The following is a 21,832-nucleotide window of genomic DNA, read 5'->3' on the forward strand; positions in this document are numbered from 1 at the left end:
ATGTTATAGTACTGTCCAGTCAAACCATCTGGCTTATCTGTGTTAGAGTAGTATTGATATTTATTTTTCTCTGGAACATTTGCAACATACCACTAAACTGATATTAAAAAATGAATCGATAGTAGAGAGGGAAAATGTTTAAAACCTTAATCTTTTAAACAATACAAATGTAGAGAATTTCTTAAATATAAACAAATAATTTCTGTTGTTACTTGGCGGCGTGTGTGTGTGTGTGTGTGTGTATATGTATGTGGATGTTAATTTTTAACTTTTTCCCCCTGAAGGGTATGCCTTTCTCTGTGTATGGGAATGCAATGATTCCTCCTGTAGCACCCATCACAGATGGTACTGGAGGTCCTATATTTAATGGACCTCATGCTGCTGACCCATCTTGGAACTCGTTGATAAAGATGGTTTCAAATTCCACAGAAAACAATGGCCCTCAAACGGTAATATTGTGGTTTTTATTCCTGACTTATCTTCAACATAATCAAATACAAAAACAAATCATTCCCCAGGTGTGTAATGCAAATCATATAAATGTGTGCATTTCCAGTCTTTCTGATTTTTCTAATTTAAAATTTGATTTATCCTTACTAATTACAACTGAAGCACCTAATGCAACTATATGTAACAAATGTAAAATAAATCCCACTTACCTTTTAAAAATAAGCACACTGTCATTGTCTACATTTGGAAGTTAATTCAAGCATAATAGCTATTCCAGTGTATCTACATAGACAGCTATTGCAGAATACCTATTACTGTTAATTTCCCCATATAGACAAGCCCTTATTGTATCTGTTTCAAGTGTAATATTACCTCTTTTGTTAAATGTGTTTAATGATGCTGGTTGGCTACCACCAAAGTACTAGAAGTAACATAGCTATGATAGAACTCCTAAGTCACCTTTTTGGAAAGAGTCATTTATTCACTTCTGTATATAATTTATTACTTTCTTAGTGGGAGGTGAGACCTGGAGGATTATTCACTAGAGCTGGAGCATTTTGCTTTGGAGCCATATTGCCTTCATAGTTCTAGGAGTGCCATGGGGGAGAGTTGGCCCTCCCTACGTTAGTTTGCCCTAGCCCCACCATCACTCTGTCCAAGTGTTATCCTTTTGGGATCTCTAGCATTGCTGGCTACACAAGGGTGTGTCTACACAGCAAAGTTATTTCAGAATAACAGCCGCTATTCTGAAATAACTATGTGAGCGTCTATCTGTTATTTTGAAATGACGGATGGCTTATTTCAACTTCTGTAAACCTCATTCTATGAAGAATAATGCCTATTCCAAAATAGCTATTTCGAAATAAGGCATGTGTAGACGCTCCACTGCTACTATTTCGAAATAGCCCCTCACCAGGGCCATTCTAAGTTATTCGTCCTGGGGCTCTAAATTAAGATACCACGTCAACATAAGGGAAGCTTGCCTCGGACTAATTTTGAGGCTTCCCTGCAGTGTAGACATGCTATTTCGGAACAACTATTCCGGAATAGCTTATTCCGAAATAACTATGCATTGCAGACATAGCCCAAGTGGCCTCATTATTCTGTTGAATAATGCTTGAGTGCAGTTGTGGAGAAGGGATTCTCTCTATGCTTTTTCTTAAATAGATTTTACTTTGTTTCTTGTGGTACTGGAAGGTTTCTCCAGCAGTGAATTCAGCACTAAGTATTGAAAAACAATTCATAACAGAAACAACATTTTTAGTTCACTTAACATTTGAAAAGCTGAATGGAAATGGCTTGTAATTCCCCAAATCATGACACTTTATGACCTTATCATGACCTTGATCTTGTAACTGATTCCCGTTGCACGATCACCTGCATGTATGCAGCAGCTTTTGTGACTTCAGCCGGCACTGCATTAGCAGACCCAGTTGCAGGTTTGAGATCTTACTTATTATTTCCCTTGATCCTAGACATCTGGATTTCCTGATATATACCCAATATAAAATTTATGGTATAGTATATCAGGGTGGAGTGACGCATAATTTTGTGTCATGATAATTTAATTTTTTATCGAGCGCAATAGAGCAATTGCTGGGGGGAAAGTCTGTAGTACTGTGAAGGGAATGCATAAGTAGGATGTGTGGCCAAACATAGCACAGACAGGAAGGTGAAAGTGATTAAAAATAATCTTTTCACACCTGAGTTCTTAGGGGTTAAGAAGAAAATGCATTTAAAAAAATAACTTGGTGTAGATTATTAATAGATGCAGCAATCAGAGAAGTGAAACGTGAAGGCAGGCATTATGCATTTGCATTGTAAACATTTTAGCTAAGCTTAAAATTCTTAAATATTCTAAAACATCCTTGTAATACATTATTATTATTAACACAAACACTCTTCTTTTTCAGGTGTGGACTGGAACTTGGACACCTCACATGAACAGTGTTCATATGAACCAACTTGGCTGAGTGGGATCAACTTGTTAGCCTGGAGATTGCTTTTTTATTCAGAGGAAAACACAAATGGCCGTTTACATGCTCCCAAATCATTCTACTGATGTGCTTGACTGAAGTGTGTAGGCTTTTTGCAGAAGAACTTACTAACTGACCTTTTTCTGTGAACATTGTGACCGCCCATTCCCCACCATCATATGTTTCAACTTAGTTAGCCTTTACTCTCTCTCTCGCTCTCTTTTTTTTTTTTGACATAACTTTCTGTTGAAACTGTTCTTTGGCTGGTTGGTTTTAGTACTGTAAACTGCTTCTGAGCAAACACAGAAATTTAGCAAAATTATGTAAACTTGATCCTGAAGTTTTAGAATGGCAAATAAATGTACAATTGTTTACATAACAGAAATGGCTAAGCAGAAAGTAAATTTCAATATGTCAGTATAGAGGCTCTACTTTATGTAGACTTAAATTAATGTGAGATATGTACCTTCATATTCAGAAATCTGGATGTTTCCTTCATACATTAAACTATTAATAAGCATAACTTTTCTACTTGTGTAATTTAAGTACAGTATAAAAATGGGAATTATCAGTGGGTTTCTCCAGTTATTTATATTGGATTTTTCAAAAGTCGTACATCTGTTTAATTTTCTCTTGTAACCAAATGCCTATTAAAAATAAGTTTTTTTTTTTCCTAGGGAGGGTTTTCAATAAAACACCCTCTTGAGATTATAATCTTTTGGCATTTCTAGAATTGTCTCCATGCCAACAACAGTAGAGTTCCCCAGTGCATACCAGTGAACATGCCATCCTCTAGCAGTATGTTTCAAGTGATTCCCACAGATGTGTGGATGCTGTGAGGCATATTTAGTTCTCTGACCGTGCTAAGTGCATCCATCTAGCTCCTTCCAGTCAGCAGAGAAGGTAAATTTGTAACTGGTTTTGGCTGTTTGATTAAAAGCAAACATAGCCACTGGCACCTAGTGGTAGAGATTCATTAATGAAACTGCGTCCAAACCAAGGCTTATTTTTCAAGAAATAGTGGCTAATTAGATCAGGTGATATTTTATTCTGAACTGTGTGTCTGCCTGATCAGTTAAATTTTGAACATTCCAAATTAAATTTCTGTGTACATGATCATCTTTAATAATGTTTATCATATTTTGCTTTTTAAAGTTTCCTGGAGTAAAAACACCAGTATGTTCTGCAAAGGAACATCAGCCAACTGTAAAGCAAGTTCAGAAGTACCATAAGGCAAGCCTCCTACAGCTTGGAACACATCTATTTTAAGTCAGGATCCCAGTTTATAACACTGATTGTGTATGTGTAATACATTATAACCAAAATTTATAAACTAGATCTACAACTCAACTGTAGTATGGTGGGAACAAATCCAACATTGTCTATCATTTGCTTTCTGAAATAGAATACTGTTAAAGGAAAAGCTTTTTAAGATATAGTGTCAATTGAATTCAACCTTTTTTATAGTGAGTTAGAGACCTGACAAACTTTAGATTAATCTTAATTGAATGAATATCCCAAATTAACTAGATTAATTCTGTTGGCTATAAAACGGGATGTTGAAGTGCTACTTCATAACTTACTTATAATTACTCTTTTAAAGCCAGAAGGAAAAATGATTTTTCCAAAGCTATCTTACAGCCTTTTAAATACTGAGATGCTACTTGTGAGACGTCCAGAAGTCCATGAATGTCTGTGTACATGCCCTTAGGTGGTGCTCTGAGTCTAAGGAAACTCATTTTTCCAGCTGTCTGTGATTTCTCCCTCTGAAAATCTAATGTGTGAAAAATCAGTTGGATCCAAATGGATATTTAACTGAACAGCTATTAATAAAAACAATTTAAATTCAATTTCAGCACTTTACTATAATGAGTGGGGAATAATGCTATTAAAGTATTTTATATAACCTTTACCACTCTCCTATAATTCTATGATTAATGCTTCTCCAGTGCTAACAAGGATTATTTTTACTCTTTTGAAATAATCCCTCTGAGGAATAAATACTGCTCAATATTTATTACAACAAAATGTATTCTATGAGTCAAAAGAATTGAGTTTCTTAGGATGTGGTTTCTTATAAAGCTATCTGTATTTTGTTGACTTGAAAACAAAACTGTAGAGACCGGAACATAGGCTGTAATGCCCTATGTTTCGTTTGTGGGATCAGGCTTGTTAAATAAAATACTGGGGTTTTTAGAAGTCTGTACTAGGAACACTTTTTCAGATACATTTTTTATATTTCAAATGTAATGCCTTTTATTTGACCAATAAAAAAAAGGAACATACTCTTTTGAGACCTGGCAGGTCTTCCCTATCTTTTTTTTAAATACATATGCATAGATTATTGGAGTGTGTATATGAAGAATACTTTGTTCATTTTCCTGTTAATTAAGGAATGGCATAATTCAAGAAATGAGCCACGAGTTCACTCCTTAAACCCCAGGATAAGATCCCAGTATATTTGTGCAATCTGTTTGTCAATTAAAGTACTGTAATCTCGTTACTGTCTTGTGATGGGAGCAAAGCTCTCAGTTGCCTTTGCACTGAATATATATTTTGAAAAAAAATAATGCTAGCTCTTAGTTTAAACTGTCTCCTCCCTTCATTATAAAGAATAATTTTGTAGTGTGAGTGTGAAGAGTGATAAACTTCAAGATGGATATCAGAATTTCTACTTACTGTGTACAAACTGTATTCTACCCCGTTATTGACACTTGCCATTTCCTTAAACACACAATTCACGAGAGATGTAATATGACCTAGAGAGAGTGTCCATGCTGCAATTAAAAAGCAGCAGCTGGGCTTGTGCTGGGTGAATTGGGCTAAGGAGTTGTTTATTTGTGGTGCAGACATTTGGGTTCATGTGGTAGCCTGAGCTTTGGGACCCTCCCTCCCTGCTGGGTCCCAGAGCTAAACATCTACATCACAATTAAACATCCCCTTAGCTCAAGCACTGTGAATGCATGGGCCAGCCAGGGTCCCCAACTGCAGTGTATACATACCTTAGTCATTTTGTGTCCATAAATGCAGGCTAAAGAAACTAAGTTAAAAGATAAATTTATAAAGCAAGATTCTAAATCTGAGGTTTACTAGATGTAAAATCTTGCAATAGTCAAATTCATTTGGAGGCAGGAAAGAGAAAACAAAATCAATCCACTGGACTAATTTTTACACTTTTTTATTTTTATAGAAAAAAATTGATGACTGAGCTTTTGATCTCACATCACAGAATACTTGAAGCTATCTGCCTTTTATTTGACCTACAAACAAAATGAGCTTATTCTTGAACAGGAAACTTTCTAAATGGTTAAAATACAAAAACATTCACCAATGCAGGATTTCCAGGGTCCATTTGCATAAATCTAGGGAAGGTGAGTGTGTGAGAATCAATTTTAACTTTGCTATTTTCATTATTAAGTTCCTGATGATCTTAGGGTCTTACAAATTTACATTACCAGACAAGAGAACAATAGTGGGTACCAGAATTTGTTTTTCAGGTATCCTTAAAAGTAATATTTCTCTCAAATATGTTATGAATTATTCCATATCAGACCATAGAAAGACTGTATGATTTGAGCTGAAATACTTAAATATTTCTCATTGGCTAGTGAAATGAGATTTCACTGCATAAAAACAGTTTAGAAAGGTTCTCTGCTTCTTTGGGATTTAAAAAAAAATTACAGCAGATACTGCTTTGGAAATCTAGCATCAGCTTTGACACAGCTCCATGTGTAAGGTTAGAGAGCTAAATCACAGCTAAACACTCATAAAGAGAAAAATCTCTTTCACAGTGAAGTTAAACGTTGGCACATTTGTCCTTAATGCTGACTCAAGCCTAATATGTGTCAGCATTAAGGACAAATTAAAATTTAATAACTAGAACATTTTTAGCAATTTCTTAATCCATACACATCCGTACACACAACACATTTGACAAAATGAGCAAATGTAATCTTTACCCTGTTGCATACCAGATAAAAGAAACTGTAGCAGGACACCTTCATTCCATTTGAGACAGCCAGATGATTAAATGAAGCAGATGGCACAAGACTACTGGACATGAACAAGGTGAGTCAGTGTTAGCACTTCTAGAGAGACCTAACAAACTCAGGAATCTGATATGATTTACAAGCTACTTCACATGGTTTTCGTTTTTCTTCCACAGTTAATGTAAGAGGTACCTACAGGGCAACTGAATGGTTAAAAGGTTTAGTGAAGGGGAAGGAGAGCCTTTTTATTCCTAAATCAGATTTTAAATCTGGACCTATTTTGTAGTGACAAACTTTAGCATAAACCCAATTTAACTCTTGTTGAAGTGAACAGTTTTTCCACTGATCTGAGAGCTGGATCAGGTCCAACATTTGAGGCATGTGAAATGAGTTGATGGTAACTTTCTGACTACTCTAGATGTAAGTTCCCAGGGACACCTAGGGCACATCTACACAGCAGCGTTATTTTGCAATAACTGACATTATTCCGAAATAAGCACCACATCTACATAGCTAGACATATTTTGAAATAATGGTGAGCTGAAGGACTTCCTGTTCTGACTCCTGTAACCATTTCACAAGCACTAAGGGAAGTTGAAGGAAGAGTGTTCTTCCTTAGGCTTCCTGCTGTATAGACTGCGTCAAAAGCCAAATTAAGTTATTTCGACTTCAGCTAGGCAATTGATTTAGCTGAAGTTGTGTAGTTTAATTCAACTTTAGCCCTGCTGTGTAGACGTGCCCTACTACAGAATTAAGAGAAGAGGCTTGTGAGACCGTATCATCCCACTCCTGCCTCCAAATGTTAAAGTAGGTCCTGAACACCCTGGGGAAAGAAGCAGGGTTTCAAATCCGCTCCTAATAATGCCCTGGAGTGCTCTGAACAGTTTTCCCCCTGCTTCATTTCCCTTCCCCTCCCCTCCTGGAAATGGCACCCTGAGGGCTGCAGGCCTTAAGGAAGGCCAGCTGTAAAAGACCTCCCCAAAGCCAAAGCAGGGCTTCTACACTCCTAAAGCATGCTAAAAGATGTTTTTTTTTAAATCTAAACAGGGAATGAAAAAGCACAACAAATGTGGGAGACAGGCCTTTTTCTTCCTCCATTGAAGGTGAGCTGCCTGGGTCTAAAACCTGAGCAGTTTCATTGGGGGAAAACTTCAGAGGAAATTTCTTCCTGCTTAGGCTGTTCTGTAATTAACTTCTATTTAAAAAAACAACAAATAAAAACCTGCTACCTGGTGTAGCAAGTTCCTACAGGAAGTAGTTTGTTCCCTGCACTCAGGGCAGGATTAAAAATTATCTAGAGTATTCCTGACACATTTGTCTAACCCACTCTTTAAAAATTTCCACTGATGAAGATGTTTCACTGAACTAAGTCTCCTGCAGCATCTCAGACCTGGTCTATGCTACTGCAGGCTATTGTCCTAAGTTACCCAGTCACCTAGCTGAAGTCCATGTACTTTGTTTACTTAGCTGCAGTGTCTTCCCTCTGGGGAGTTGAGTGCAGGTGCTCCCATGGACTGGGCCAATGCTTCCTGTTCAGGTGGAGTACCGGAGTCAATGTCAGAGTGTGATCAATTGACCTCTCCTAGACTGATCGCTGTATGGGGATCCAATAGGTAGTGTAGATATGCCCTTAGTAGGCTCTAGCAGGAAGAGGAGCTGTAGTGATTAGACTAGGCATCTTAATTGAATAGTCGAGTAACCTAATGAATTCTTATTGGTTACGTGACTATTCTGTAGTCCCCGGGGGTGAGGCAGGGAGTCAGTGTGCTCCGGCATCACTCCTGAGGAGCCCCCTGCCACAGCACACGGTGCCAGCTTAAAAACCAGCTTCCCTCACAGACCTGCTGCCTCTAATATCCGGGTGGCAGCAGCCTCAGGGGGTGGGGGAGGTCTAAACTACCGGACCTGGCACAAGCTGGAACTGAGCCAGGCTTCCTGCTCACCTGGCTCCCAATACACCTAAAGGCAGAGTCCCTGCAGGGCTAAGTCCCGGGCCTGGCCAGCGTGCTAAGAAATGCACTGTGGGGAGGGGAGGTGGGATGGATGCAGCCCCTAGCACGAACCCACAAGCGTTTGCTTAGCGGTTAATCAACTACACGATTACACCCCAGCAGGGCTGCAACAGGAATCCGGGCCCCACGTGCCATTCCCCCCTAAGCCCCAGACCCAGGTGTGGGGGGAGGGCGGGGTAAGCAGCTGGGGGAGGGGCTGGGGGAGGGGCTGAAGGGCAAAATCTGAAAGGGGGGGACTGACCCCACTTCGACTTGCCACCAGTGTTTGCAAGCAGGGGGGCGGGGCTTTTATATTCCCCGCGTGCCCCCTTCTCAGCCCCTGTAAGAAGCCGGGGGCAGGAGCAAGGCTGCAACAGAGCCGAGGGAGCATGCGCAGGTCTTGCGCGCATGCTCAGTGCCTCCCCCGGGCACATTCCGGCCACGGTCTCGCCTAGCCCCGCCCCGCCGTCACTTGCGGCCCCGTTCCCCCTCCCCCCCCCCCCCCGCTCTCTGTGACGTCGCGAGAGACCTGCCCTAAATCCATCATGCGGCTGCGCGGAAGAGGAGCGACGCTCCAGGCCGCGGTCACCGGAAGCGCTCCTGCCGCGTTCTTTCCGGGTGGGGACAAGGCGGGCGTTGGCTGCACGTGCGCGCAGAGGGCGGTTTGAACGGCCTCGCGGCGCGCGCCCGTGCCCGTTGCCGCCATGTGGTGCTGGCGGCGCGCGGCGCTGGGGCTGCAGAGGCCCCTCCGCGAGCGGCTGCTGCTGCTGTCGCCCGGCTGGGGGTCACGCGCCGCCGCCGCCGCCGCCGCCGCCGCCTCCTCGCTGCCCAGCGCGGGCCCGGGCGGCTGGTACGAGGCGCTGGCGGCGTCGCCCCCCGTGCACTGGGCGGAGAGCGGGCTGGTGGCGCTGCAGGCCGGCACCGGGCTGCCCTGGTGGCTCAGCATCGTGGGCGCCGGCGCCGCGCTGCGCACCGGCCTGACCCTGCCGCTGGCCGCGCACCAGGGCTACATCCTGGCCAAGGTGGGTGCGAGCCCCCTTTCCCGCCCCTCCCTCGCGGCGGCGCCTGTCAGCCTGCAACGGCCCGAGCCACCCCTCCCCCGCGGCACCCCGCCTCCCCGAGCCCGCCCCCCCCCCCCCCCGTTAGCGCCTTCAGCCCGTCCTGCGCCTTCTGCTTCTGCTCTGGTCCCGCTGCCGTCGCCGTGCGGGCTGAGCTTGTGCCCCCTGAGACATGCGTCCCCTCGGGCGGGCGGGCAGAGCCGGGGGTCCCGGCGTAGGGAGGAGGCTTTGTAAGGTTATGGGGCGCTGAGGAACTGTGGAGAGACACTAAAGGCGGAGGGGGAAGCTGCTGGGGGTGGGAGTGTGTGTATGAGAAGGGATAGGAAAGGAGCCAGTAAAGCACAAGCAGGAGGAACTAATGGCAAACTCTTGAATGTGTGACATTCCTCAGGGTATAATCTGGACCAGTGTTTCTCACCCCCCCCCCCTTTTTTAATACCCTTTTCTCCAAAAAAAAAAAAGGGGGTAAGTACCCCCAGTACCTACAGTGTTCAGACACACATTTATTTCTACCATTGCAGCACACTTGTTTAAACAACTTAATCGGAGCTGGGCAGGCAATGATATTGGGGGGTGTAAAAAGTACAAAAATAATAAAACGCTGTCAAACCTAAAAAGAAAAATTCAGGTTTTTTTCAAATTTCAGTTGTTGATGTACCCCTCCAGACTTCTCCGGAGTACTCTAAGGGTACATACCACTGGTTGAGAAACACTGATCTGGACTGTTAAAACAGTTGTGTCCCCTGAGTTCTGTGACCTTGGATTCTTTTTATGTTGCTCCCCTGGAAGAACCACTATTCACACACCATGTCTACTGTGCAAAATCACTTACACCTGAATTGTGCATGCTTCTAGCCAGCCACTCCTGAATTATATTGCACAGCGACACGTGCAAATGCCTAGTCCAAGACTTGTCCCTAGAGATGTGTCATACTGCACAGCTCTTTCTTTCTGGTCAATGCTAGCTCAGAGAAAGTCCATTTCATTAATGGAAAGTGGTTTACACAAACCGTATCTCAAATGGAGCTTCTATGTACTTCAATCCAAACTCACCCTGGTTTAGATAACACCAATTTATTAATTACAGAAAGCTAGATTGTGATTACAAGTGATAAGACGTAAAAATCTGAATTGGTTACAAAGAAATAAAAAGTAAAACAAATTTAAATCTAACATCAACCTAATTTACCGAGCTAAGTTAAAAGTTTTTCTCATATGTTCACAGCAGTCTGGCTGACTCAGTCAGGACTAGGGATATAAGCAACTAGTCAACTATCTGATAAGCGAATACTTATCAGGTAATCAAGTAGCATCTCAAGGAGTCACTCCCTACCTCTATCAGAGAGAGGCATGGGGCAGGGGGTTCCCCCCCACCACCCCCAACTCTGAAAGAGACAGTGGGGAAATGGCATGAGCAGGGTCTGCTTCAGTCCTGGCTCTCACTGGTTCCCACCGTGGACACTTCTGGTTTTGAAATGTACAAGAGCCCTAGAGGGCTCTTGTATCTTTCAAAACCAGAAGTGCCTGCAGTGGGAATCAGTGCAAACTGGGACTGAAACAGACCCGCCTGCCTGCCATATGCTTTCTGTGGCACCTCCTTGCTGCCTGTCTGAGAGGTAGCACGGTGGGGGACAGGTTTTGGTGCTGGGGGGAGCCAGCTTAAAAGCCAGTTGACCCTACAGCCATCTCTGCAAAGCATCTCAGCCCACGGAGGGCCGAGGGTATACTGTGGCATTCTCCCCAAGCTGGGTGGTAAGGGGCTGATGGCTCCTATTCCTGGGGAGGCTTCTCTGTAGTATAATGCTAAGCTTTATACTGCAGATCCTGCAGCACATGTAAACCTGTAGCCACTAAGGCTGTGTCTACACTGGCGGCTTCTTGCGCAAGAACTTCTTGCGCAAGAAAAGGTCCACACTGCCATGTGTGAGCTGTGCTTTTGCGCAAGAGCATCCATGGCAGTGTAGATGCTCTCTTGTGCAAGAAAGCTCTGATGGCCATTTTAGCCATAGGGCTTTCTTGCGCAATAAATCCCTGCTGAGCATCCACACTGCCCTCTTGCGCAAGAGCTCCTGCGCAAGAGGACTTACACCTGTTAAAAAAGAGCTTAGTGCTTGCTCAAGAAGCCCTCTCTTACCACGCCGTACTGTAAATTTCCTTGCGCAAGAGCGGGAGGGCAGTGTGGACAGGCAAGTGTTTTAGTGATTACATGGCTACCTTATTGCACGATTTTACAGAACTCTGTACTTAGTTGTTTTTACAAAATAAGTGATCGAACCCCCTCACCCATACTTTGAACAACCTGATAAGGTATGATTCTGCAACCACTGAAAGAACAGTAGGACTATGGAATCATCTGCCTAGGAAGGTTGTAGAAGCTCCTTCACTGTAAGTTTACAAAAGGAGGCTGGATAGCCATCTGTCTTGGATGGTTTACTGCCCTGACTCTCTGGACCAGGCTGAGTGTAATCTAACATCCCTAGTACAGAACCTTTTATTTGCATAAAAACCTATAATGAGTTGTAATAAAAAATGTAAGTACAAGTGTTTGGTTGCATGTCATCTGGTAAGATTGATGTTTCATTTGCTGGTTTTGTCAGAAATACCTAGGCATTCTCTCACAAGTTTCTGAAAAGCCCAACATTTTACTGGCAACAATCACCCAGAGCTGCATGCATTTCACTTTACAGCACGCAAGATGATACAGTGTAGAGAGATTGGTTGGAGATGGAATTCTTTCATTTTGCTCTATAATCATTTCTTCCTTTTCTTTAGCTAGCTGGAAAATTTGCAGCCTGAAATAGAAAGCCTAGCTAAGCGTCTTCGCTATGAAGTTTCAATTCGTGGGAAGCAACTGGATTGGTCTGAAAAAGTTGCTAGGTAAGATACTTACAGTACCTTACAAATCCACTTGATCTAAAAATAAGAGTCATGTATAAAGATGATGGCAATATGTATCTAAAAATCTGATAAATCTACAAATCTGACACGAATAAGTATCTGGCCTCTGGTTTGCACACTGAGGCACTTCTGGTTTTAAATCACATAAATATAGCACGCAGAATAAGATGTCAAACATGGAATCATGATGGTGAAGAAATTAACATTGGAAATCCACAAAAAAGAAAGAGGTTTGAAGGCTTCCTTCCACTCCTAGCACTTTTGGAGTGCCATAAATCTGCTGATTCACAGCTGTTCAAGCTCTGGGAGGAACGGGGGAAGAGCGGGAATGGAGTGAGAATCATCAGCGGATTCATGACATTCTGAAAGTGCTGGGGGTGAGTATGAAGTGTAGTGCCCCAGTGTGTGAGAGGTGCATGTGGGAGTGAGGAGGCAGCCAGGTGATGCATGAGCATCTGACAAAGCTTGTGTCCAAAAACTTATGTCCAAATAAATCTGTTAATCTTTAAGATGCCCCAGGACTCCTTGTTGTTCAAGCTATAAAGAGAAATCTCCCTAGTCTTATTTGATTCACCTGGTACTCCTGTGCAGTATTTGAAATGAACTGTGTGTGATATGAAACCTGCAGATTATTATTTATATTACAAGGAGTTTTGTTTTGTTTTTCAATTAGATTCCATTTCAGGAAGAATCTAGGAAGGATTGTTTCAGAACTGTATGTTCGAGACAACTGCCACCCCTTCAAGGCTAGTCTGCTGATGTGGATACAGATTCCAGTGTGGGTGTTTGTTTCCATAGCTTTGCGTAACTGCAGTGTAGGTGCCGCAGACTCAGAAGGTGATCATTCCGAACAGGTGTACTGAAAATATATGTTTGTTATGATAAATTCTACTTCTCCAATTACAATTTATCCAAACATAGTTTGGTTTGAAAAGTAGAATTTGAGTTATGTTTGAGATGTAAGATTGTTGGAAAAATAGCCCAAATATGGCTAAATGACTCCTGTGAATAATACTGTATTTGTACAACTTTTGATTAGGCATGTCATATGCTATGCTATCGGTCCATGAAATCCAGAAGCCTATATCTGGCCTATTTCTGTATTTCTTTTCACACAGAATTGTTCTGGTAGATCAGTAATTCAGCGCATACATAGACACAAAGTAACCTTTCTTTTCATTCATAAAGTTCATTTGCCAATAGTACCTGTAAAAGTATTTGAACACAGCACTATAGTACAACTATGAGCTAAAAGAGCAAAGTGGGATGCTTGGGATGATCAGTTAACAGCAATGTTAGTATTCGAGCTCTAGGAATAATTTAAAACAGGGGTTGGCAACCTATGGCTCGTGAACTGGATATGGCTCTTCTGAAGCCCCAATGCACTCCCTCCCCCATTCCTCCACAGCAGGGAGCCTGTGCTAGTGCTGCAGCTTCACGGCCCCTTCACAAGACTGGAACATCAGCACCAGCTTCCTGTGCAGAACAGGAGTTGGATGCTGTGAGCCTCCACGCCAAATCCAGCATGCAGGGAACAAGCGGAGCTAAACATGACCCGGCATGACAGCATTTTCCTTCCCCCTGCATGGGGGAACCAGGAACCAAAAAATGCTGTGGGTGCACCGTCATTTCCTTCCCCCGAGACACTTCCTAGAGGCTTCCCCTGCAAATGGGGTGTTACTTGTTTTCACACAGTGTGGCAGGCACCATGTAAGTGCTCTCCACCCCCTCATGCTCAGACCCCCACCCCCTGCTCTCTTAGCCCCCATCCACACACACCCTGACCCCTCACATCCTGACCCCTTAGCTCCTGGCCAGATACCCCCACCTCCTTACCCCCTTTCTCCTGCACCCTCACCCCCTCCTATACCCCATCTCCCATCCAGATCCTGCACCTTCATCCCTATACCACTCCTGACTGACTTTTCCATGGGTCACTGACCGCCACCCTAAAAAAGTTCCCTACTGCCATAAATAAAGACAATGTTGAAACCTTTTGTGTTGGGCATAATATTTTACTATATTTAAAAATGAAGCGTGGCCAGTAAGCCCCCAATTGGGGCCCAGCTCTCATCTGGCTTCAGTATCATAACACTCCTGCATCCCCCCCCCCACCACCACCAACCCTGAGCCCATTATGCATCTGAACCCACTTCTGTGAGCCCTTCATACCCCCACATCCTCAGCCCCTTGCCATAAGATTGATAGAAGACAGCCTGAATGCCTGCATGAAGGGGGATTTGACCAGTTATGATGTGAACTTTAAAGAAATGTGTTAAGAAATGCAGCAGCAGAGATCCCACTAAATAAAGTCTGTGAGTACAATGTTGATTTTATGCTATTATTAATCATTATGTTAATTATCAATAATATGAAGTATATTTTCAGTCATGCAAATGGGCATTCTTATACGGCTCTTTGTTGGCCTCTTGTTCTGAATTTTGATGTAGTTTGATGCTTTGGTTTGAAAAGGTTGCTGACCCCTGGTTTAAAATGTGTTAAGTATGCTCTTTGGGCACTAAATTATTTTGTGTGCTTTGCAAGTCAAAGTTATAGAAGTCCTACTTAGCATGTAAAAATACTTGTGTAACAGAATGCACAAAATTACACTCTGCGTTTTTTTTTTATTATAAATCTTTAAGATTTAGATGAACTAAAATCTGTTCACCAAAATGGTACAGATTGTACCCCTCTAATCTGGCACTCTCGGGACCTCATCTGTTCTGAACCAGAGAATTTTCCGGACCACGGGAGGTCAATATTGTCTAGCATTATTACCATCACTTCTTCTGCTTACTGGGCTTTTAGAGGATATTTGGGGGTAAATTATAACTGAATAATAGCACAGAACACTGAGAACTAGGACTGGTGGCTCTAAACAAACTTTATGGAATTGTAGAAAACTTGGCCACACCCATGGAAAGTGGACATCTGGCTAACTAAAATTCGGGATGACGGATGTTTCTGAAGCAGAGAGTTCTGAGTTAGAGTGTTTCAACCTGTATTTTATTTTATCCTCTCCATAATATAGGTGTTTTGACTGTTTAAAAACTAGATTATCATATGCAGCTTTAACCCAACATTTGATGTTTTCACTTTGATTCAAATATGTTGACATCTTGCGTTCCAAGTCTAACAAAGTACTTTTGGTCATTACGGATTCCTGCATGAGTTATCTTTAATAGCATCCCCCATCTGGGCAAGATTTTTAGACTTCAGTGGGTAGATTTTTAAAATAATTGTAATGCTCCTGTTCTTCTGGCACATGACATTATTTAAATTTCTAAATATTATTGGGCTAAATAACTAGTCATTTAGCCCAATACACTTTAGCTGTCATTAGGAAATTTTTTATTGTTATAAAAAAATTTGTCATTAGGGACAGAAGGTTCAGAACAAGTTAGTTTTCATCATCTGTTTGCCTCAAATCCTGTCAGCCTGCAGTTCTCATTAGTCATTTCTTTGTCTTGTTGGACAGACTGTCTTCACTTTTAATCTTGTGGATGCTTTTTTTAAAAGGACATCCTTGTATACATAAAGAGAAACTACAGGTTGGACCTGATTGGTCGCGGACAAAGGAGTGTGCCAGGTCGGGGGAGAAGAGGAACACCAGCCTCCCTTCTGGGCTCCTCTCCCCAGCCATTGGGCTCCGCTGCCTGCAGCTCCACTGGTCCCACCAGCTATATAGCTCCGCTGGCTCTGCAGCTTCTGTTGCCCTGCCGGCCTCATAGATTGTGCTGCTCCACAGGCTTTGGCAGCTCTGTCTGTTCCATTCCTAGCTGCTAGCAAACTCTGCCTCTGGAGGTCTCTGGTCCAGCAATATCTGTGGTCTTGCCAGACCAGAGTCTCTCAGATTACGGAGGTTCAACCTATAGTAATTGGTGTTTGCAAAGTGAATTTCCATCTGATGCATTATAAGAACAGTGTTTTAAACATTATAAGAGCATTATAAGACATTTAAAGCATTATAAGAACATTCTTTCAAAGCTGCTGTTTGGAATTCTTTGATTCTGTATCTCCTCTATATCATATAGTGGATTTTGTCTTGGCATTTCACAGTCTATAGATAGATACAGTTTTCAGATGTCCAAATGCATGTTTGATAGTGAGTGAGAGCAAGACTTGACTATGACTTTTGCTATTGCCTGGCAGGGAAGGAGCTTTCCAGTTGATACATGTGTGTGCACAAACACACAATGTTAAAAAAAAAAAAAAAAAAGGAATACAGCAAAATAACAAAAGTTTTTTTTGAAAAATCAATTTAAAAGAAAAAGTATGTGTAATTTTGACTGACTTTGAAGAGAATGATGTACTGAAAATATGTATCAATTTTAAATAGGCCTTGCAGTTCAGGAACAGCTGTCAACAGGCGGAACCCTGTGGTTTACAGACCTTACTTTACCAGATACTACATGGATTTTGCCAATCTCACTTGGGCTCCTCAATTTGCTATTAGTGGAGGTATGTTGGTTGTGAATGTTGGACCATTGTAAAAATTATAATTCTTTTTTTAAAGCTAGAACTGATTCACAATTACTTTACAAAGTGTGAAAATACCATGACAGCTTCTGATTACCTTAATTCATGGTTTAGAAAGGAAAAAATATGTAATTGTTTCAAAGTTGAGGTTGTACAGATCCTGCACGTTGTGGTTGCTGATAAATTCTAATATGGCATTTCAAAAATTACTTTTATGTGGGTTAACCTCAGAAAAGTTTACTCTTCTTTCCAGAGTGATTCCTGTGAGAATACATTAATAAGCCTATAGTATTTTTCACTGCCATTTGTAAAGGTTACATTTTGGTTTGTGAATAATATGATCCTTATTGGCATCTTTCTTTTGGTGTTAGACAGAGTTCTCATTTAGGTCCATCTTTAGTGTACTGTAAGTGATGATTGTGGGTAAAGAAGGTATGATTCTAAATGAGCTGAAAACTTGATAAAAGCAAACCACATACAAATAAGTTTAAAATATTGAGAAAAAAATGTTGTTGTTAAATTAAGAAACCAAAGGGATTGAGAGAGTGGAACCTATTGTAGAAGTCATCAGTATTAGGAAGGGACTATAGAGATCCCTTTATCCACCTCAGCACTCAATGATTTGAACAGATTTTCCAATGAGCATGTATCATGCAACTTCTGGATTTATACATTCTGGTTCTGTTCTGATGAATTATTTTTAAAAAATCCCTTATCTATTAGGAAAGAGTTTCCTTCCACTCTTGAAAAGTATGCAGTCTCAACATTGAGAACTCATGTTCTGTAAGACAAAATACATTCTTCACTTTAAAAACAGGTTGTAAAGAGATTAGCTATTTTGGCAGATAAATCTTTTATCTCATAACTAAAGTTTCCATGTGTCAGGACATCTTTCTGCAGTGTTTTACCCTAAACTCTCTAGTGCTAGAGAACAATTTCTCCATTCTCTTGGTGTCCATAGGTTGCTGGCCTTTTACATTGATGGACTGAAACCTTTTAGAAAGTCACTACAGCTGTTTGTAGTAGATGAAGGGCCAGCCAGTATCGTTTCAATGAATCTCTTCATGGATAGTGTCCTGGTTCGGGGAATATTATGGCCTTGCAGGTATACCCCACCACCACCCCCCACAATGCACTCTACTAGGGCCCAGGCTTCTTTACTGCTTTTCTTGGTCAGATCCCCATCCTGGAGATCTGCAGGGTAGCAACGTAGTCATCAATACATGCCTTTGTTTCACACTATGCAATCACGAGGCAGTCTAGAGAGGATGCAGCATTTGGGAAGGCAGTGTTCCAATCAGTGCAGAACTCCAACCCCACCTCCTAGACATCCTCTTGTGAGTCGCCTGATTGAAATGCCCGTGAACAAGCGCTTGAAGAAGAAAAGATGGTTACGTACCTTTCGTAACTGGTGTTCTTCGAGGTGTGTTATTCATGTCCTTTCTAGTACCTACTCTCCTTCCCCTATGATAAAAAGGAACTGAGGAGGGGGGCGGTTGGCAGGGTGCCATAACAGTGCTGCTCCAGGGAGCACTGGGATCAGCCCTACGGCTAGCTGCTAGGGGAGAACACTTTCAGCTACTGTGCATGTGTGCACACAGATACCAGATTGGAATGGACATGAACTACACATCTCGAAGAACACCAGTTATGAAAGGTACATAACCATCTTCTTAACTAATTTTGAGCTTAAGCTTTTTTTTATACGTTTGTTACATCATAAGCAGGAATATATCCTACACATACAACAGAAGTTCACAGATATCAGGACACTATACACACAAGTCTGTGGTCTTTTTTTTTTTTTTTTTTTTTTTTTTTTTGCATCCTTGATAATTCCAAAGCTGTGCTCTTTCTTTGTGTGAGGTGCGGGATGAAACAGAAAATAAAATAACAATTGAAAGGAGAAAAAAAAAGTAGCTTACTATTTACACCAGGACTCATTGTAAATTCTTGTTGATATAGTGAAACTTTTGGAATATGAATGAGAATGTTTATGAATATTAAAAATAAAACATGTAGAGCAATCTTGATTCTCCACGTTCTTGCTCTTTTGCAAAACTTTGCAGAAATAATGATGTCATATAGTTTTCATTGCCTTCATGTGTCTGGATTTCATTCTTGTTCTGTTTTGTTTTTTCCATGTGGATTACGGTAGTCTTGCAAAATAAAAGTCAAGGTTTGCCTATACACATTCTGCTTCCTTTCAATTATTCATTAAGCAGGTTAGGGGGTTACGATCCATCTCTTCACAGTAGCCGTCTCTCAGAGGACTGTTTGAGGATGAGGTGTTGGAGACTTATTCAATGTGCAAAAACTGTTCTGTGAAGTAATGTTATCTTAAAATGTTTTAGATTGATGACTCTTAGTGTTGATGTAAAACCAGCCAGAAAAAGATTGATTATTAACTGTGAGGAACCAAACAAATTAAAGAAGAGAGTTTATGAATATTTTTCAGTTTCTTAACTTTGCTGTAAAACAGAATATTTGGCTGGATCAAACTTATTGTAACATTGAATGTGCTTGTTTAATTTCCTTTGTATTTAAAAGAAATCTTTCTGATATGTTCATTGTTATGTTTTTGCCTCTTTAGATCTTTGCTTTGCGAAAACTTGAACTGTCTAGGTTCCAGAAGTATGTTACCAATTTCATTCGAGGACTGTCATTACTGATGATTCCTATTGCTGCAACTGTACCTTCAGTAAGTACACAACATAGTCATGTGTATCATATGAGATTGCATTCATCTGTACCTGGGTTGGCAAGACTGCATTCATTATGCTAAAAGTGCAGCTCAAGTGCATGATTTCTATTGTGAACCATAGTCAATATTATACTTCATACTATTTTAATAGTGACTATTTCACTCAAAGTGTAATGTGTGCAGGATTTGTAAACTATAAAGGTCACCATTTAGTACTCATATGGGAAAGGTTCTTTTTGCACTTACATTATTTTAGATGCAGCCTTTAGGGTCTACTTAAATTATGTGGATTGTTACAAGCACAACACATGTTATACTATATAAGATGCAATAACAAGTAACCTACTCCAATGATCTGACAGTCTATAAGACAGAAATAGAAAAAACAGGCTGGGAGACCCAGGGAAGGAATTGATTTTCAAATGTTAAACACCCCTTTGCCATGTATATTGGCGAAACCAGACAGTCTCTGCTAAAGGGTAAATGGACACAAATCAGACATCAGGAATAGTAACACACTCAGACCTGTAGGGGAACATTTTAACCTCACTGGACATTCATTCTTAGTTATTCGTCGATCGTGGTCGACGAAGACCTCAACACCACTAAGTGCTTTGAGACTGGATACAGTGTGTCCGAAGATGACTTATCAGGCCAATTCGGGCACCAAATGTCCTGGAACATGTCGGGCAGACGTGTAGGCATTGCAGTCGTTGTGCTGGTAGCTTTGGACTTGCGCAGCACACAATTGTGTTGTGCTTCAGAGATGCGCCTTGTTTCGAGAGCTTGGCATCCCTTGTGGATGAGACTGTGCCAGGTAGGGCGGTTGTGTGCCAGCGATTCCCAGGTGGTTGTATCAATTCCGAACGACCTCAGGGAGGCCTTGAGTGTGTCTTTGTAACATTCATTAATGGATTTACAAGTAGCCATTCTTCTACAAAAGAGCTTTCTTACCCAATTACAGAGGGAGACAGCAGAACTGGAGTTCATTTACAAATTCAACATTGTCCACTTAGACTTGAATAATGATCTTAACTGGTTAATGCTACAAAGGCAATTTTCCCTCTTTCGATACTTGCATCTCCACATCAAATGCTGCAAAGTAGACATCCACCCTGACCTTATTAGCCTCATTAACACTGGTTCTGCAATTTACAGGTAACTTCTTTTGCTGGTATATATACCTCGGATTCTATAATTTCCACTCTTACTCATCTGATGAAGTGGGTTTTACCCATGAAAGCTCATAACCTAATAAATCTGATAAATCTCTAAGGCGCAATAGGACTCCTCATTGTTTTTATAGTTACTGATTAACGTTGCTACTGCTCTGAAACAAATGTGATGTGGCTAGTGTTTTTTTGACCTTTTGGAAATAACACTGGAACTGAGGGTTGTTGATTGCATAGAAGGAGAACACAAAATGGTTATTAAGAATGGCGTCACTGAAGAACAGAGGTTGATAAAGAAAATAAGAAACAAGATCAATCTTAGTGGAATGGGTATTTTAATATTTGGTGTGTTTTTCTAAAGACATTGTTTGAATCCAACAAAAACTATTCTATTAAACAGCCTGTGGACAGTAGGTTGATCTAAATGTTACTGTGCAAACTTTTACTAAAATGAATGAGTTTTTTACATGGTGCTCATATTATGGTATATGCTCCATATGTTGTTTTCTTTAATTAAAAGTAGTTGTTTTCTGGTAATTTTGCCACATATTAAAAAGAGCAAGCCCAAAAACTCATTATTGCTAACATTATTTTTAAGTTGAGTATTAGAAAATGTCTGGAATTGGTCTGTTTTTGGGTTGGACTTGTGAATTGAAAGGCTAACCTTGCTTATATAATAAGAGATAGAGGACATTGCAGAAAAAGTTTTTCTGTAAGATATGAACAACCTATAATTTAGAATTACAGAATTTTCCATGAAAGAATCTTGAAAGTGGTTGAGTAGATTTTTACTTGATGAATTGCATGTTCAGTTGTGCATTTGAAATGGTTATGAGATGTCTGTACACAGTTTGTTTTTTCAAGCTTATTTTGATTAAAAGAGGAAAGAAGTGTAAAAATGAATGTAAAACATTGGGTCCTAAAATTTTGTCATAGTTTTACAGTAGAGTTAATAAACTGAAAAATGAGGTTTGTAATGGAAATGTTGCTTAATCTTAGCTGCTTATCTAGGGGTGAATACAGAGGAGAGTTGAGTTTCTTAGTAAGAAATTATCAGTTATTGTAGTTTGTGAAAATCTACTGGAATTGCAGTGGTGTTATTGCCTGTGGGTTGC

General features: G+C 41.0%; 2 protein-coding genes across 12 annotated transcripts in view; both read left to right on the plus strand.

The window, feature by feature from the left end:
• ANKRD17 (ankyrin repeat domain 17) overlaps positions 1 to 2,949 on the plus strand; it is a 135,603-nt gene extending 132,654 nt beyond the window's left edge. For all 9 annotated transcript variants that reach the window (XM_075929381.1, XM_075929383.1, XM_075929382.1 and 6 more), the window contains 2 exons: positions 285 to 449; positions 2,364 to 2,949. In XM_075929381.1, the coding sequence (XP_075785496.1) occupies positions 285 to 449; positions 2,364 to 2,423 (225 nt within the window). In that variant the 3' untranslated portion in view covers positions 2,424 to 2,949. The remainder of the gene's footprint in view (positions 1 to 284; positions 450 to 2,363) is intronic.
• A 6,081-nt stretch (positions 2,950 to 9,030) lies between these two features.
• Positions 9,031 to 21,832, plus strand: part of COX18 (cytochrome c oxidase assembly factor COX18) — a 78,451-nt gene continuing 65,649 nt past the window's right edge. For 2 of the 3 annotated variants that reach the window (XM_075929399.1, XM_075929398.1), the window contains exons 1-5: positions 9,031 to 9,428; positions 12,241 to 12,341; positions 13,036 to 13,199; positions 16,702 to 16,823; positions 19,435 to 19,542. In XM_075929399.1, coding sequence (XP_075785514.1) covers positions 9,111 to 9,428; positions 12,241 to 12,341; positions 13,036 to 13,199; positions 16,702 to 16,823; positions 19,435 to 19,542 — 813 coding nt within the window. In that variant the 5' untranslated portion in view covers positions 9,031 to 9,110. Of the gene's footprint in view, positions 9,429 to 12,240; positions 12,342 to 13,035; positions 13,200 to 16,701; positions 16,824 to 19,434; positions 19,543 to 20,509; positions 21,819 to 21,832 lie in introns of those variants that run through there. The other variant, XM_075929395.1, reaches the window with a different exon arrangement.

The sequence above is a fragment of the Pelodiscus sinensis genome, chromosome 5, assembly GCF_049634645.1.
Source record: "Pelodiscus sinensis isolate JC-2024 chromosome 5, ASM4963464v1, whole genome shotgun sequence".
In the NCBI taxonomy this organism is placed as follows: domain Eukaryota; kingdom Metazoa; phylum Chordata; order Testudines; family Trionychidae; genus Pelodiscus; species Pelodiscus sinensis.